This window comes from Rhagoletis zephyria, unplaced genomic scaffold (assembly GCF_001687245.7).
Source record: "Rhagoletis zephyria isolate East Lansing unplaced genomic scaffold, Rhagoletis_zephyria_1.1 Rzeph_scaffold_03377, whole genome shotgun sequence".
Classification (NCBI taxonomy): domain Eukaryota; kingdom Metazoa; phylum Arthropoda; class Insecta; order Diptera; family Tephritidae; genus Rhagoletis; species Rhagoletis zephyria.
The window spans coordinates 1-14,085 of record NW_016160460.1 but is presented as its reverse complement, the minus strand read 5'-3'; the positions used below and the strand labels follow the sequence as shown (position 1 = coordinate 14,085).

The 14,085-nt window shown below is 37.5% G+C and overlaps 2 protein-coding genes and 1 pseudogene across 2 annotated transcripts; 1 reads left to right on the top strand and 2 right to left on the bottom strand.

Annotated features, from left to right (window-relative positions):
* The first annotated feature begins 3,186 nt into the window (after positions 1-3,186).
* On the top strand, positions 3,187-5,780 carry eIF2Bepsilon (eukaryotic translation initiation factor 2B subunit epsilon). The gene is made up of 7 exons (XM_017623841.1): positions 3,187-3,373; positions 3,460-3,584; positions 3,638-3,829; positions 3,890-4,743; positions 4,801-5,025; positions 5,112-5,397; positions 5,449-5,780. Exons 1-6 carry the CDS (start codon positions 3,278-3,280, stop codon positions 5,321-5,323), a joined length of 1,704 nt encoding a protein of 567 aa, XP_017479330.1. The 5' UTR covers positions 3,187-3,277; the 3' UTR covers positions 5,324-5,397; positions 5,449-5,780.
* Positions 5,781-5,854: 74 nt separating this feature from the next.
* Positions 5,855-8,436, bottom strand: LOC108368889 (protein lin-9 homolog). Its single transcript, XM_017623840.1, is given in 2 exon segments — positions 5,855-6,160; positions 6,163-8,436. Coding segments are annotated over 2 exon segments (1,971 nt in total). The 5' UTR covers positions 7,883-8,436; the 3' UTR covers positions 5,855-5,909.
* Positions 8,437-13,438: 5,002 nt separating this feature from the next.
* LOC108368892 (WD repeat-containing protein 7 pseudogene) lies at positions 13,439-14,080 on the bottom strand (annotated as a pseudogene).
* Positions 14,081-14,085: the final 5 nt, after the last annotated feature.

Below are 14,085 nucleotides of genomic sequence, written 5' to 3'. Positions count from 1 at the left end.
TTATTTGAACCCCTAATTTAGGGCTTGTTGGCATCCTAACAAGTTTTTCATTAAGCTTCATTAAATTTACAATTCAAAAAAATTAAAGATATCATGTTTTGGCTTTGAGATTTAGCATGTCCGTTTTAATCTCTTTTAAATCCGCACGATTTATGAATAAACCTAAGCAGATTTTTGGGTGTCAAAGAGCTCAGGTGTTCGTCTCTCAAGGCGGATCAGAAGCACATGTCTCATCCCCTTCAAGACAGGATGGGCAAATGGAGTTGTCATGTACGCCTATCACAGTCAGGTGTTTGTGCCCCATGAAGTGACCAGTCAGCAGTCCAAAAAGATGTCGTGGACCACGATGGCCGTGAGGATTGCAATTACCTCAGCCTGGAAGACCGAAGTATACTCTTCAAGAGAAAGGCGAAGCTTATCCTATTAAATTCGATAAAGACGCCAGACCCTGAGCCAGAGTCAGTTTTGGGGCCATCAGACATTGTGTGAAGCCGGGCTCAATGCTGGTATTAAACCAGCATTTAGCCTCAGGGAACTCAACATTATATCGAGCCCTAACCGCTAAAATAACGTAAGCGACATTTTTTTCAAAATTTTCTTTTTGATGCAGAAATATTCCTAGAGCATCTAGATGCATTCCTGCATCAAAAAGAAAATTTTGAAAAAAATTTCGCTTACGTTATTTTGGCGGTTAGGGCTCGATATAACCTCTTTCAACACTTACAAAAAATAATGTTGAAATTCGTTTTATTTGCCTTTAAAAAAAGTTCGGGCTACCTTTTTTTCCTTTTCACTATATTAGATTTTAACAAAAAAAAAAGAAATTTAGCCCATCATGCGTCGGACTTCCATACCTCAGCTGGCAGGCCATCAGCTCCAGCAGGTTTGTTTTTTTTTCTTCAGCCACGAAATCTATATTCGTAACTTTGCTTAGTCAGACGGTGGGACATAGCTTTCCCCGACATCGACTGGGGTCTCGTCGTCATCTCCTTCAGTGCTCTCACTGCTTCTACCATTCAACAGGGTGGAAAAGTAAACTCTCCATGTGCTGAATTCTTTCGTAAGTCACAAAAGTTTCTAATAAAAAACGCCTCACTTCCCTCTTCAGTTTCCTATATTGGTACTACATTTGTTTCCCGCATTGCGCCCGATCAAATCGTCGCTACCATGTCAAACTATCGAATGTGCGAAAATGCCTTTTCAATTACGATACCTTGCGCATTCGTTTAGAATGATACGCAAGTTGGCAAATCGTCCAGTTTCGAGTCTTCTTGGAAACAGAGGATATTGGCTCTAACAAACTATAGAGTTCCACACCTTTTCCTAATGACAACAACATTTTTTAAAACAGTTTTTCGCTCCCCTGAAAAGTTCCCATTTTCGCATTCGATAGTTTGACATGATAGCGACGATATCTTGGCCCTGTACGTATCTTTTTTTCCGTTTGTATATATGTACATATCGGTTTTCTGCAGAGTGCTCTAAGAGAGGTATTTGGACACTCCGCCCTGCTTTTCCATTGGAGAGGGTACGTCCGCTGAGTTCAAAAAATGAGAGGCTCGAAAGTAGTAATATAAATTTTGGAGGTTTAATCAAAGTTTCCAGTTAAGAACGTTTTATAACTTCGAGAAAGTTTTCAAATCAAATACATTTTTTTGCACAGCAAATAGTTTTTAATTTATTAGTAGTGGTTGCAAAAGCTACAAATCTGCTTACCACTAATTTGAGCCTCACTCAAGATTCTCGGATTATCTGTACAACCAGCGCTTCGGAGCGGAGAGGAGCAAAGTAGCAAGGTGCAAAAGATTTTAGCTAAAGGGCTAAAAGAATTCATCATGTGAAATAGCAACAAGGCATTAAATCCTTGTCCGTAAGGATGACAAATTCAATGCTTCCCGTAATAGCTTTCGAAGGAGCTGCAGAGTTGCATAAAACCTATACTCAATTATCGTTGGAATATGCTAGGTTCCGAAGAATTTGCGTCAGGTGTCTGGAATATCACATTGACAATAGGACATTTTCTATTTATACCATGGCCCAACTTTCGAAAGATTGGCCCCTAGGGCCAATTTCACAATGCGTAGTTAACTCAGAATCGGGAGTTAACTACAGAATTTTGTACTGAAAATCTCTAGTTAACTGTCGATTCTGAGTTAACTACGCACTGTGAAATTGGCCCTAGGTGAGATTTCACGGGTCAGCTAGACTAACCTACAGGCGCATTAGTAAACCAAACTTTACTAAATATCGTCGGTTGGCGCGCAATACCTGGTATCCGCCAAACGCAATACCACGGATGATGTGGCACAGACATTTTTTTTTCGTTTGTGCCTATTCCACAAATTTAATGGCATTTAAATAATTAAACTAGAAGCTCATATTTGGTAAATTCAATTAGAAATTCATTCAAATATTTTGACAAAATTACCGAGTACAAACTACAAGTTTTATATTTTTTTCACCTTTCCGAAAATACCGTTACATGGTAAGTAGGGGTGGTTTCGCCCCTATTTCAGACATCTTCGAAAGTAGTTAGACTTAAAGAGATAAACTCCCATTTTCTAAATTTCATAATAATGTTTCTTCTTTTCAGGGTATTGTTGTGAGTCCTTAAATTTCCAATTATATATCTAAGTTTCAGTATTTCTGAAACTTACCGATATATGAAATGTGGGAGTAATTTAGTCCGACTGATTTATGTATGTAACAAGTACAATAATTGTGCCGAGTTTGGTAAAAATTGACGGAACGGTGCCACGGCCATTTTTCAAAAATTTGTTATACACGTTTTTTTTGCCGCAGAATTATTGCAAACATTAATTTTGAATAAAGTCGCTTCAGTAGTTACTGATTTATCGAAAATTTCGTATTTCTATAAATTACCGCTACATTGCATATGGGAGTGGTTATTGTCCGATAAAAAAAAAAATATGCTGACCAGGGCCAATATCTGTGGCAAGTTTGGGAGAAATCGGTGGAGCGGTAACCAAGGTATACCAATTTTTACTCGTGTATATATGTATGTTTCTAAAGAGATAATATTACTTTAAATAAAAGTTTTATTTCGCAGGCCGGAAATTGGGATTGTTCAATTTATTTTATAAAGATAGGATATATGAATTAGCGACAATTTATCGATGTGTCAACTACTTTAGCATCAAAAACCTCGACGATTGTTATCGGTTCGCCAAAAAGAAGCTATCGATATATTCGAAGAATTTCTTATCCATGCGCAGAGTAGTTTTCCGTAATATTTTTTGATTTATGCTGTTTAAAAATGAATCAGTTTGAGAAAAAAGAAGTCATACAAGCCATTCTTATTGCGGATAATAATGTGGAGCAGCTGCAACCGTTTTCCGCTGAAAATTCAACGGTAAGATAGAATCTTTGGTCACAAAAAAAAAACGTTCCTATGGGCAGCCACGTATCAGAATTTTCATTATTATTTCCAAATTTCAGGCGCTGTTGCCTTTGGTGAATGTGCCACTATTAGATTACGCCTTGGACGCTCTCAACCGCAGTGGCATTGAAGAAGTGTTCGTCTACTCAAGCCTGCAGTTGCAAAGTGTGCGGGAGCATATCAAGTAAGGCGCACATTTTATAACGCGCGAACAGCTATTTATCCCTGATTTTTCAGAAATGGTATTGCATCACTCAGTTCATGGTCAATAAACATGACAGTGCACGTGATTGGCGGAGAAGGATGTCGTTGCTTTGGTGATGCTATGCGCGATTTAGATGCGAAGGCTTTGATTCGTGGAAACTTCATTTTGCTCGGCGCGGATACGGTGACCAATGCAAATTTACGGCCAATATTTGAGCAACACAAGTAAATAAGCACAAACTTATAAAACAAATCAAACTGCTATACCATTAACATTCTCTTCAGAAAAACTGTTAAATATGACAAAGGCGCCGCCGCTACGTTGGTCTTTAAAGAGGCCGCCACATGCAACGTACGTACAGGCAACGAAATCATGATTGCTGTTGACCAGCAGAACAATCGGCTTCATCATCACCAAAGGTTGCGACTACATAGCAAGGAGTCACAATTTGAGGTGCCGCTGGAAGTATTCCTTTATAATTCTGAAATGGCGCTAATGCATAATTTAATTGATCCACAAATCGCTATCGGGTCACCATCTATGCTTTCTTTATTCAGCGACAATTTCGATTTCGAAACACGAGATGACTTCGTACGTGGTATTTTAATTAACGAGGAAATTCTCGACAGTCGTATATATGTTTCGTTGTTGCCGCGTGGACAGTATGCACGGAAGGTGAATAACTGGCTTACTTACAGCATGGTTAGCCAGGATGTAATGAACCGCTGGGCGTACCCACTTGTTCCCGACATGGGGTTAAATTGTCTTGCTCAGCAATATGTATATCTAAAAAATAATATATACAAGAGTCCTAAAGCAACGGTGATAAAAGCAACGTTGAGAGAAAATGTAGCCGTGCAAGCAGGCAGCCAGATAGAAGCAGGCACAACAGTGAGCTGCAGCGTTATTGGCAAAAACTGTAAAATCGGCAAAAATTGTGTGCTTTCAAATGTCTTTCTTTTGGATAGTGTGAACGTCGCCGATGACTGCAAGTTAGATTGCTGTGTAATAGGCTTTGGCTCAAAGATTGGTGCCGGAACTGTGCTCACTGAAGGTGCTGTAGTGGGCGCAAAATGCATTATACCCTCAGGAAAAACTTTAAAAAATGTAATTGTAAAAAATGCTTTGGACGATTACGGTAAGTTAGCTCTTTCTTTAGACGCGAGTGGCGACACATTTTCTTGTATTACAATAGATGAATTGGTGGAGAAGCTGGGAGAGAAAGCCTTCATAATAGAAGATAAACAAGATACACAACCTACATATGCATCCGATTCAGAAGATGATGCGCTGCCGGCTGCAGCTACAGGCATACCAAAAGTTTCTAAAGTGCCAACTACCTGCGACGAGAGCGACTACACATCGAGCAGCGATGATGATGAGTCCCGTTCAGTAACACCACTCGTCGATGATACAAATAGTAAACGTTTACGTTTTATTAAATTTCTACTAACACTAATACTACCTCTTGCTATTGCTATTGCTACCCATCTTACTTTGCTGCAGTATTTTTGGCGGAAGTGATGGATTCACTGGCTCGAGGTTTCCAAGAGAAATCCAACCCAGACTTCCTTATCCTGGAAATCAATTCATCTCGGTACGCGTATAATATGTCACTCAAGGAAGTGAATTTCTACGTGGTGAAAGCGATATTCAGTCTTCAAGATATCAAAGAGCCCGCAAATCAAAATGTTCTGTTGCCATCAACAATGTTCTGAAGCAATTGGGACCAGTCATGTCGAATTATATAAAAACCGAAGACGCCATGTTAGAGTGCCTAAAGGCATTAGAAGTATCCATAATTCTATTTAAAGGTGCAATTTTAATTATTTCTTTCGCTTAGGACATTTATGAGGAGAACGAATATGTTCGCAGCAAGATATCCAAAGTTGTACACTACTTGTATGATAAGGATTTCGTAAGTGAAGACGCTATCATTGCATGGTATGAATCAACTCGATGCTGAAGACCACCACGCTTACGTCAGAGTCTGAAAGAGCTCATCGAATGGCTCAATCAATCTGAGCGAAGAAGAGGATGACCACGATGAGGAGGAAAGTGATTAGAAGAGTGATGAACGCTAAGAAATTTTAAGTTTATGTTTTATTTTTTATAAATAAAAGAATTAACACACAAAAGAATCGACAAACAAAACCAATAAACTAAATAAAAAAAACTAGTAATTGTTAAAATATTGTTAATTATTAATTCATTAGTACTATTTTTGTAATGTTATACAGTTCCGTTCCGTACATCCATTTTCGTAGAGTAATATTTCTAAGTGTATTTTTCGGCTCCAGAAATTTATCTATCAGGTCCGCCGGCTGTTGAGATGGTTGAGTTTCCCATCATCACACTATTATTGGCGGCCAGCATGCGCACATGATGCAAATGAATCTGTACATTTTTCTGAAAGGTTTCTACATTTACGCCACACAAACTGGAACGCACTTCTTCGATGCAACCTTCGAGCACTTTCGAAACTTCAGCCGAATTGCCATCATTGCCCAAATGTGAAGCGACAAGCAGCACAGTTGCAAGGTTTTTAATGAGCCCAGTACGGTCTTATTTTTTACTGTGCCCTGATTATTGCGCTGCACTGCATCTTCGGCGGCTTCGCGGCACTTTTCGCGCAGATATGAGGGGGCGAGCATTGCTTGCACTTGCGGATCGCGTGTTAAATCGCCTGCGAACGCCTGCACATCATTAAGATAATCCTGCATATCACGATTCATTTTCTCCATCGAAATGACAATTGAGGCATAGCGCCTTTGGAATTCTTCGCTCAACTGTGGTACTGTCTCATTTGTATTTTGCGACTCATCTGAGGATGAATTTGAATTGTGTGCGGCTGCGAGTTGCTGTGAAGCTTTCAATTCCGCTTCGTTGTTCATTTCGCTGAGGCGTTGTAGTTTGGAACGTTTGGAGGCTAGAGCGCGTTTCAAGCGCACCAGAGTCTCCAGCAGTTTGACCGGGTAGCCGTTGATGTTATCGCGTCCTAGTACCGGGTCCTTGAATGGACTTTCGATTACCTCCTGCGCCAGCACTGGGTCACTCTTGTTCAAATTCATGTTGAGTGCAGATCGGACGTTGCGCATGTTGCGCAGTGGCGAAGAGCTGACCCCATTGAATATGCTCATCAAGTTAGGCCTACTGTCCCTTGTGATGCTCTGCAAAGGAAGCATTTCGTGGAAATTCTCCGAGACGATTTCAAAGTCTGGTATAGAGTGTGTACCTAGCCCGCTTCTGTCGAACGTAATGCGGTATGTGGAGTTCATCGAATCGTAGGCGTCTACGGTGCCGCTGAAAATACCATCTTGTGGCACACGCAATCGTGCCGTCACCTTGGTGCCTATGGGCAGCGGTAGTGGTATCTTTTCCGGTAAATCACGAACGAAGTTTAAATCCTTAATGTCGCCCGACCTACGACTCTGTATGTAGCGTATCTTTTGGCGGCGGCTTTCAAGCTCACGTCTTTCCTCTTCGAAAAATGCTTGCGAACAACGCCGAGGTTTGCCCATCAATGCGCGAATTTTCCGCCACTCGGCTCGATTTAACTGGCGCGTGCATAGATTAGGAAAAGATTCTGACAAGCATACTTGAAAATCGTTTTCACCCTCAAAGAGCGCTTTATCGAGAAACGAATAGAACCACTCAAATATTACCCAGCGATGAGCTTTGGGAAGTTTCAACAAATTGCGCAAACGTAAGCCGATGCTCTGACCGATCTTCTTATCAGCCGGTATAATGTGTGCCACTGTGCCGGAACTGCTGCTGTTCGAGGCGATTGGTATGCCACTGTGGCGTGTGCTCGATTTGGGAGTGGTATTTGTCGATGAGCTGGCGCCACTTGTGTGACTGCTGCGTGTCGGAGTGGTCACCTCAGTGCTTTTTTTCTTCTCATCTGAGCGCATGTAACGTGAGACGACGCCTGTGCGTTTCTTCAGAACCTTGGTGGGTGTTTTATGGGGCGAAACGCTTGCCTTGTGTGGCATTTTGCGTGGTGAGAGACTCATCCGGAGTGGCTTGTCATCGTTAATGATGTCGTCATCGAAGAAGAAGCGGTTTCGCTTGCGTATGCGGGCAGGCATACCGCGTGCGTTCAACATTTGTATAGGTTGCTGCGGTTGCGGCTTGGGCGGTGGTGCCGAGCCAACACGACGCAGGCCCAAAGTAGCCAAACTGAATGCCGGCGGTTCGATGTGTTCATCATCTGAGAAGGCGGGACTCGAAGCTTTGCGGGTCTTCTTCGACAGCGTTTCCGATTCGTCCGACATTGTTGGGCAAAATTACGAGGATGCAATCTAAAAGTATGAATAATTTGTTGAAGTTAGTCTATGTTCATATGTATGTATGTATGTATGTATGTATGTATGTATGTATGTATGTATGTATATGGTTTTGAAGTGAAGTGGAAACTCTTGAGAGGCTCCCAGTATTGAGATAAACTTAGTTAAGTTAAGATTTTAAATATGTAAATATGTACAATAAAATCCGCTTAACTACCTCCCCTGGAAATGCTAACTTCGAAGGTACTTACGCGGGTTGTGTACGCTAAAAGGATAAATGGCAAGGATAATATATTTATTGGGGCCAGGAAACTGAGTGTAGGGTATCCAAGCTAGGTGATTTAGGCAGATTTTACTGTAATAAGTATGTACTGAAACTGAACTATAACACTATACGGCAAAATAACCTTTTTCCGGAGTATTGGACCAAACCAATTGTTTTTTTGGAGAGATTGACTCATAAGTAAAAAAAGTAATTTCTCCGTTTTTCGAAGTTACCCTCTGAAATCAAGTATGAGCCTTCGAAGTTCAAAATTGGACCTTTGGTATGTATGTAAATAACTAAAAAAGTAAAAATATGGACGTGGCCCGCCTTTTGCTCTTATTTAAAAGGTATATAACTTTTTTTGTGCAAACTTATATTACAGGTACTATGTATAAGGGGTCAAAGGTCAGATATTCGAAAAATTAAAATTATGCTGGATTTCCACTAGGCATTAAATGGCAAAAATGACAAATGACAAAGTCAGGCATTAAAAGAAAATTGTTTCATTACATTAAAAAATGATCATTAAATTCATTTCCACATGGCATTTTTATAAATGGCATACATTTTTTGTCATTACAATGCCTAGTGGAAATTCAGCATTATACTTATTTAAAAAAAATTTGAACTGCCGAAACGCCACTAGTCATTTAAATGACAAAAATATATGCCATTTAAAAATGCCATTGAAATTTCTGACATTGAATGCCCGAAATTGCTTGTACATTGCTGCGCCAAGAGTGGATTAGGAAACACAATTGAGAAACCTCTGGTTTGCAGCTTAAGTCTTTTGTTTTTAACTTTATTTCTATCGCTTTAAATAAATGCAAGGCAAAAACGTATACTCCCAGTAAATAGATTAGCAGACTTTTTTGACACTCAGTATGTAAAGTTTTGATTTTGTTTGTTAAGTATTAATTATTATTATTATTTTTTTAATGAAGCATATTATACGTGACAATCCGATTTTAAAATGTTATTAAAATAAAAAAACAAAACATATCAACAAAGAGGCGTGCTATTCTTATCAGCCTCATTGCGAGTGACGTGCCGAGTGTTTTTCGACAGACGAGTCGTATATAAAATTGCATGGCATTGCCTAAAATTTTGAGCCGACTAGTGTATTAAAACAAGAAAAATTTTGACAATTATTAACTTATGCACTCCAGATCAATTATATTATTTTTAATTAATTTAAATATTTTTTAAACTAATTTTTGTGAAATGAAAATAACTAAGTTTTTTTCCTAATAAATTGTTGTTATACTGATGGCTTCATAAGAAATATTCAGCCATTAAATAGCCATATCGAACTATAACCAAAATTTGGAGTATAATAAATATTTATTATTAACAATAATGCAGCATTATTTTTAGGATTCAGTAATTTTAAATTTTGTTCTGACTGCATAAACTCGTCGTAGAGTATCTGTACGAATCTTCATTACGAACGGATTCAGTGAAGGCTCTCTACGAATTTCAAATTTNATTCTGTAATAGCACTTTCGTAGATTTCACGAAAATCGAAGCTACGATGGATTCTGTGATAGTCTCGTTTATTTTATCTAAGAGAAGCCATTTCTAATAGATTTGGGTCGCTGAATTCGAATCTGAAATCAGAATTGCTTTGTCACCATTCTAACTATGCAGTTTTATAGCCCATTTAATTTTAGTACAACAAAGTGCAAGTTTGAATTTCCTTAAAAATAGCGTTGATTTTTGGCAATTTTTTTCACTCAGGTTCTTCCATATAAAGTATCTTCGACAATTATTTCTTGTATGGAGAAAATGAGCAAAACCTTCCCACTAAAAAAATTGCCAAAAATCAACGCAACTTTTTAGAAAGTTCAAACTTGCATTTTTTTATACTAAAATTGAATGGGCTAAAAAATCTGAATAGAAAGTTGCAAATTAGTATGCAAATTTATTGAATTTTTTGAGTTTTGCACAAAGTTTAGAGATTTTGTTTTTTTTTTGGTGTAGGACGAACTATATTTTTATAAAAAATATTATATATAAATATTTTTATCGAAAATAAATTAGAATACCAAACTTTGCATATATTGCGGCAAAATTCTCTGCGCCAATACTTTTGTCCGGCACTGTATACATACATAGCATTTCTCTTGCTTTATAATATGCCGTTAGACTTGCTCGAATGTCTTTATTCACCTAGAATTCTGAATTGAGGCAAGTCCACTATTGTCCATTTGCTTACAGCCTTTGAAAAAAAAAATTCACTGTAGTTTGATTGGCTGATTCCTAAGAATTGGGGCCGCCTAAGCGAAGTTTTAATGCCAAGACGGTTAGTTTGTTGTAGGTTGCAACTGAATCTGGTTGGGACTTGCAGTAAGATTGTTGTGTATATATTTGATTGAACACATTTTTAGTGTATGTACATAACGTCCCCCTTTTGCCAGAAACATGAATGTACAAATTTACTATTTTTGAGTTATTGGGTTGACTTGAATATTTCGGGGATATTCTATGGTATACCAAAATCCAAAATGCCATGCGTACACGGACACCACAATATTTTACAATCAGCCTCATTGCGTAAGTCGTAAATTAGGCTATATTCCGCATTGTCGACTGTCGTGCTGAAATAAATAAACGACGAAAATCGTCGAAAACTATGCACTGCTGCCAAGTTTTTCCGTTTTAATACACTAGTCGAGTCGCAATTTTAGGCAATGACATGGAATTTTCGATACGATTCAACTCTCGAAAAATGACTTGCCTTCGATACGACTCTCGTAATGAGGCTGAACGTCAATTATATGAACTGATGATTAAATTTTTCCAGTGGGGCTATTCTCTCTCAAACAATATCGTATCGCTAAACAATTGGGCAAATAAACAATTTGGTATTATTATTGGGAAACTCCTGCAGAGAAGCAAAGTTTTCCGATCGAAAAATATTCATTTTTAAGAACTATATACCATTTCTACGAAAAGTGGTAATTTTCCCATATAAAACGCATGGAAAACTTAGCGCGCTTTGAGCGACCTCTAAATATTTTGTGATTTCAAAATAAAAAAATAGGGGTATATTTTTTCGGTATAGAAGAATCCTAGGGGGTGGGAGCATAAGAATTCCGACTTTACTTTTTTATATGCATTTTTGGACCACCCTAATGTACATACGTCGAACTCGCTTGCCATTTTTAACTGAATAACAGCGTTTAGCCAAAATATTTAAAATGGTATTTTTCTGACATTTATTTCAAAATTTACTACAAAAAAAATTCAATTTGTGTAATTTGAAAAAAATGTATTGTATAAAATAAATGCGACAAAACGCAGTCCTTATCTATGTAGGCATAAAACTCCATATGGAAATTCCTAATTTTTCTTTCCAAAGTGAATCTTTTTGATTTGCTTCATTTATTAACCGGCTAATTAAAACTAAATTTAGATTACAATTATAAAAATAATGGAAACAAACACTGTCAATTCCGTTTCTTTCGGTATAATTAATTAATACTTTTATTGAGGGACATTTAAAAGTAAGCACAATACAATTTCGTTAAATTTGTTTAATTTAAGTTCATTAATACATAGTTTTTCTTCTTTTTTTTCTCGACGGTAATAAGTAATGCAATTTTTAAATACGAGGATACGAGGAGCCGATCGATTAGTTGTATACAATCGACAATAAAACTCCAAAAAACACTCGGAGAATCGGGTTTGAATTCATTAAAACATTTAATTTAAATTTATATAGATATAAAGGTATGTATGTATGTATGTATTTAGGTATGCGAGTATGCACTTGAATGCATACTTGCTTCAATTGCCTACATACAAATGTGGTTTTAAGATTTATTGTTTTTGTTTTCCTTGGATTATTCGTTTATTTTTAACCATGCTCCCACATAGTATCTCTTTTTTTTTTGATATTTTTCGAAATCAACACAGAAATATGTTTTAAAAAGTAATTTTACAAAAGAGCAAAACAAATTTCATTACTATGTATTGTATGTTTGTAAATATAATATAACAGTTTAACAAATATTAATAACAGCATTTACATTTTATTGGATTTTTGGGTAATTTCTCTTTTTACTAGTATCGTATTTTTATTTTTATTTTTATTTGTTTTTCTTTTTTCATGTATATAGTTTAGATAATGTATTATAATCATAGTTGTTTTTTTGTTTATTAATTTTATCATCAAATATATTTCGCATTTGCACTTGTTGTAGTTTCGTAGTTTTATATGTGGTTTATGTTTTTTTTATTTTTTTAATATTCCTCTATGTAGTACTGTAATGCAACCAACTTATATGTATGTTCGTATGTATATAGTGTGTAAGTGTGTGCATACAAAGGGTGCATTCCAAAACGTCAACGTCAGTCTCCTTTATTTCTAATCCTCTCACTAGACTGTAGAAATAAAAGAGACTGACGTTGACGTTTTGGAATGCGCCCATACTATGTGAATATGTGCGTACCACCGTTAGCCCTTTATTTTTTTAATACATTATTTATGTTTGGATGCTACATAATCTAGAAAATGCAACACAAACGCCATATCCCCCAGCGCGGACGAACAGCAGTCATAAGGGAGTTAGATGTAGATAAAACCTATTATGCAACATTTCCGAAAGACTGTGAAATTTTTACGCGATATCATAAAAAATCACTAGTAGCAGATTTTTTTATAATTTAAAATTTCTGCATGGTAAAAAAATCACCCATATGGTAATAATTTTACATACATACATATGTGTATATGTAAATTGAAAATAAAACAAGTAAAACATGTATGTATGTACGAAAGATAAAAACTAAATCAACAAAGAACAACCAAATTTATTATTTATATTTAGATTTTGCTTGTTATTTAAATTCTAAACTTGATTTTAGTATATTTTGCTTATGGTATATTTTGATGCTTTTAGAATTTTTTCTATTGGAAAATGCTACAAATTAATACACTTTATAAGCGTTTTCAGTTTTGCTTTCAGCAATTTCAGGAACCGTTAAGCGTATTAAGTCAAACTTGCCGTACACTTAAAGCGAATAAAATTGAATTTTTAGTTGGAGTTGGAGCAAAGTCATTACGTATGTTTTCAACTGAATGTTGTGGTACAGTTGTGTCAGCGCTGCAGTCATTCACACTTGCTAATTAACAACTGGCCGTTTAAATTTAGTACTAAAAAAAAAAAATCAAATAGGCGGCTTGTTTGAGTTTTGCTGTTTTTTTCAACAAGTTTAAGATGCAAGACCAAACTGTGCATTTTCGTAAGATTTTACTGTTTAACTTTCGCAGTTTAAATGGCCGCTCTAGCTGGTTTAAANATAAGCGTCACCGTGCGATTATTAATCCATACCAGTTTGGCTAGCCGCATCGGATTGAGGCGCGACACATCGGGTATGGGCGCTGTTGAGTAGCCTTTGGTGCAACGCGTTTGAGAATTACCCAACCCAAACATACCCGTACTCGTCTGCCAGAACGATAGTCTATTTTCAGTGCATGAATAGGATACGAGAAATTTGCCGTCGGGCGAGAAGGCCAGCGACGTTATAGGATGTGTGTGCGCCGGTATCATTTGGCACTTGTTCTGGCGCAGCTCGTAGATAGCTAGGTGGCCGTTGTGTGCGCCAACGGCAATGCGTCGACTTTGCGCGCAGTGCGATATCTGATTGAATTTGCATATCGAGGGACACACCTCGGCAAGGCCGCGTAACTTCAATTCATTATTGTCCACGCAGTGCAGCGTTATGTCCATAACCTCTACGAGAAGACTCGCGATCTCCGCTTGCATTTTGTCAATCAACATTTCAACGCACAGCAAAATTTCCGCCTTGGCCTTGAAAAGCACGGACTGTGTGAGCGGTTGATTGATGGACTGCGCATTCTGTTGCATTGTGTTGTAGCGTGCCACTTCACGTGCCATAGTCGTAATGAAGGCGGCTG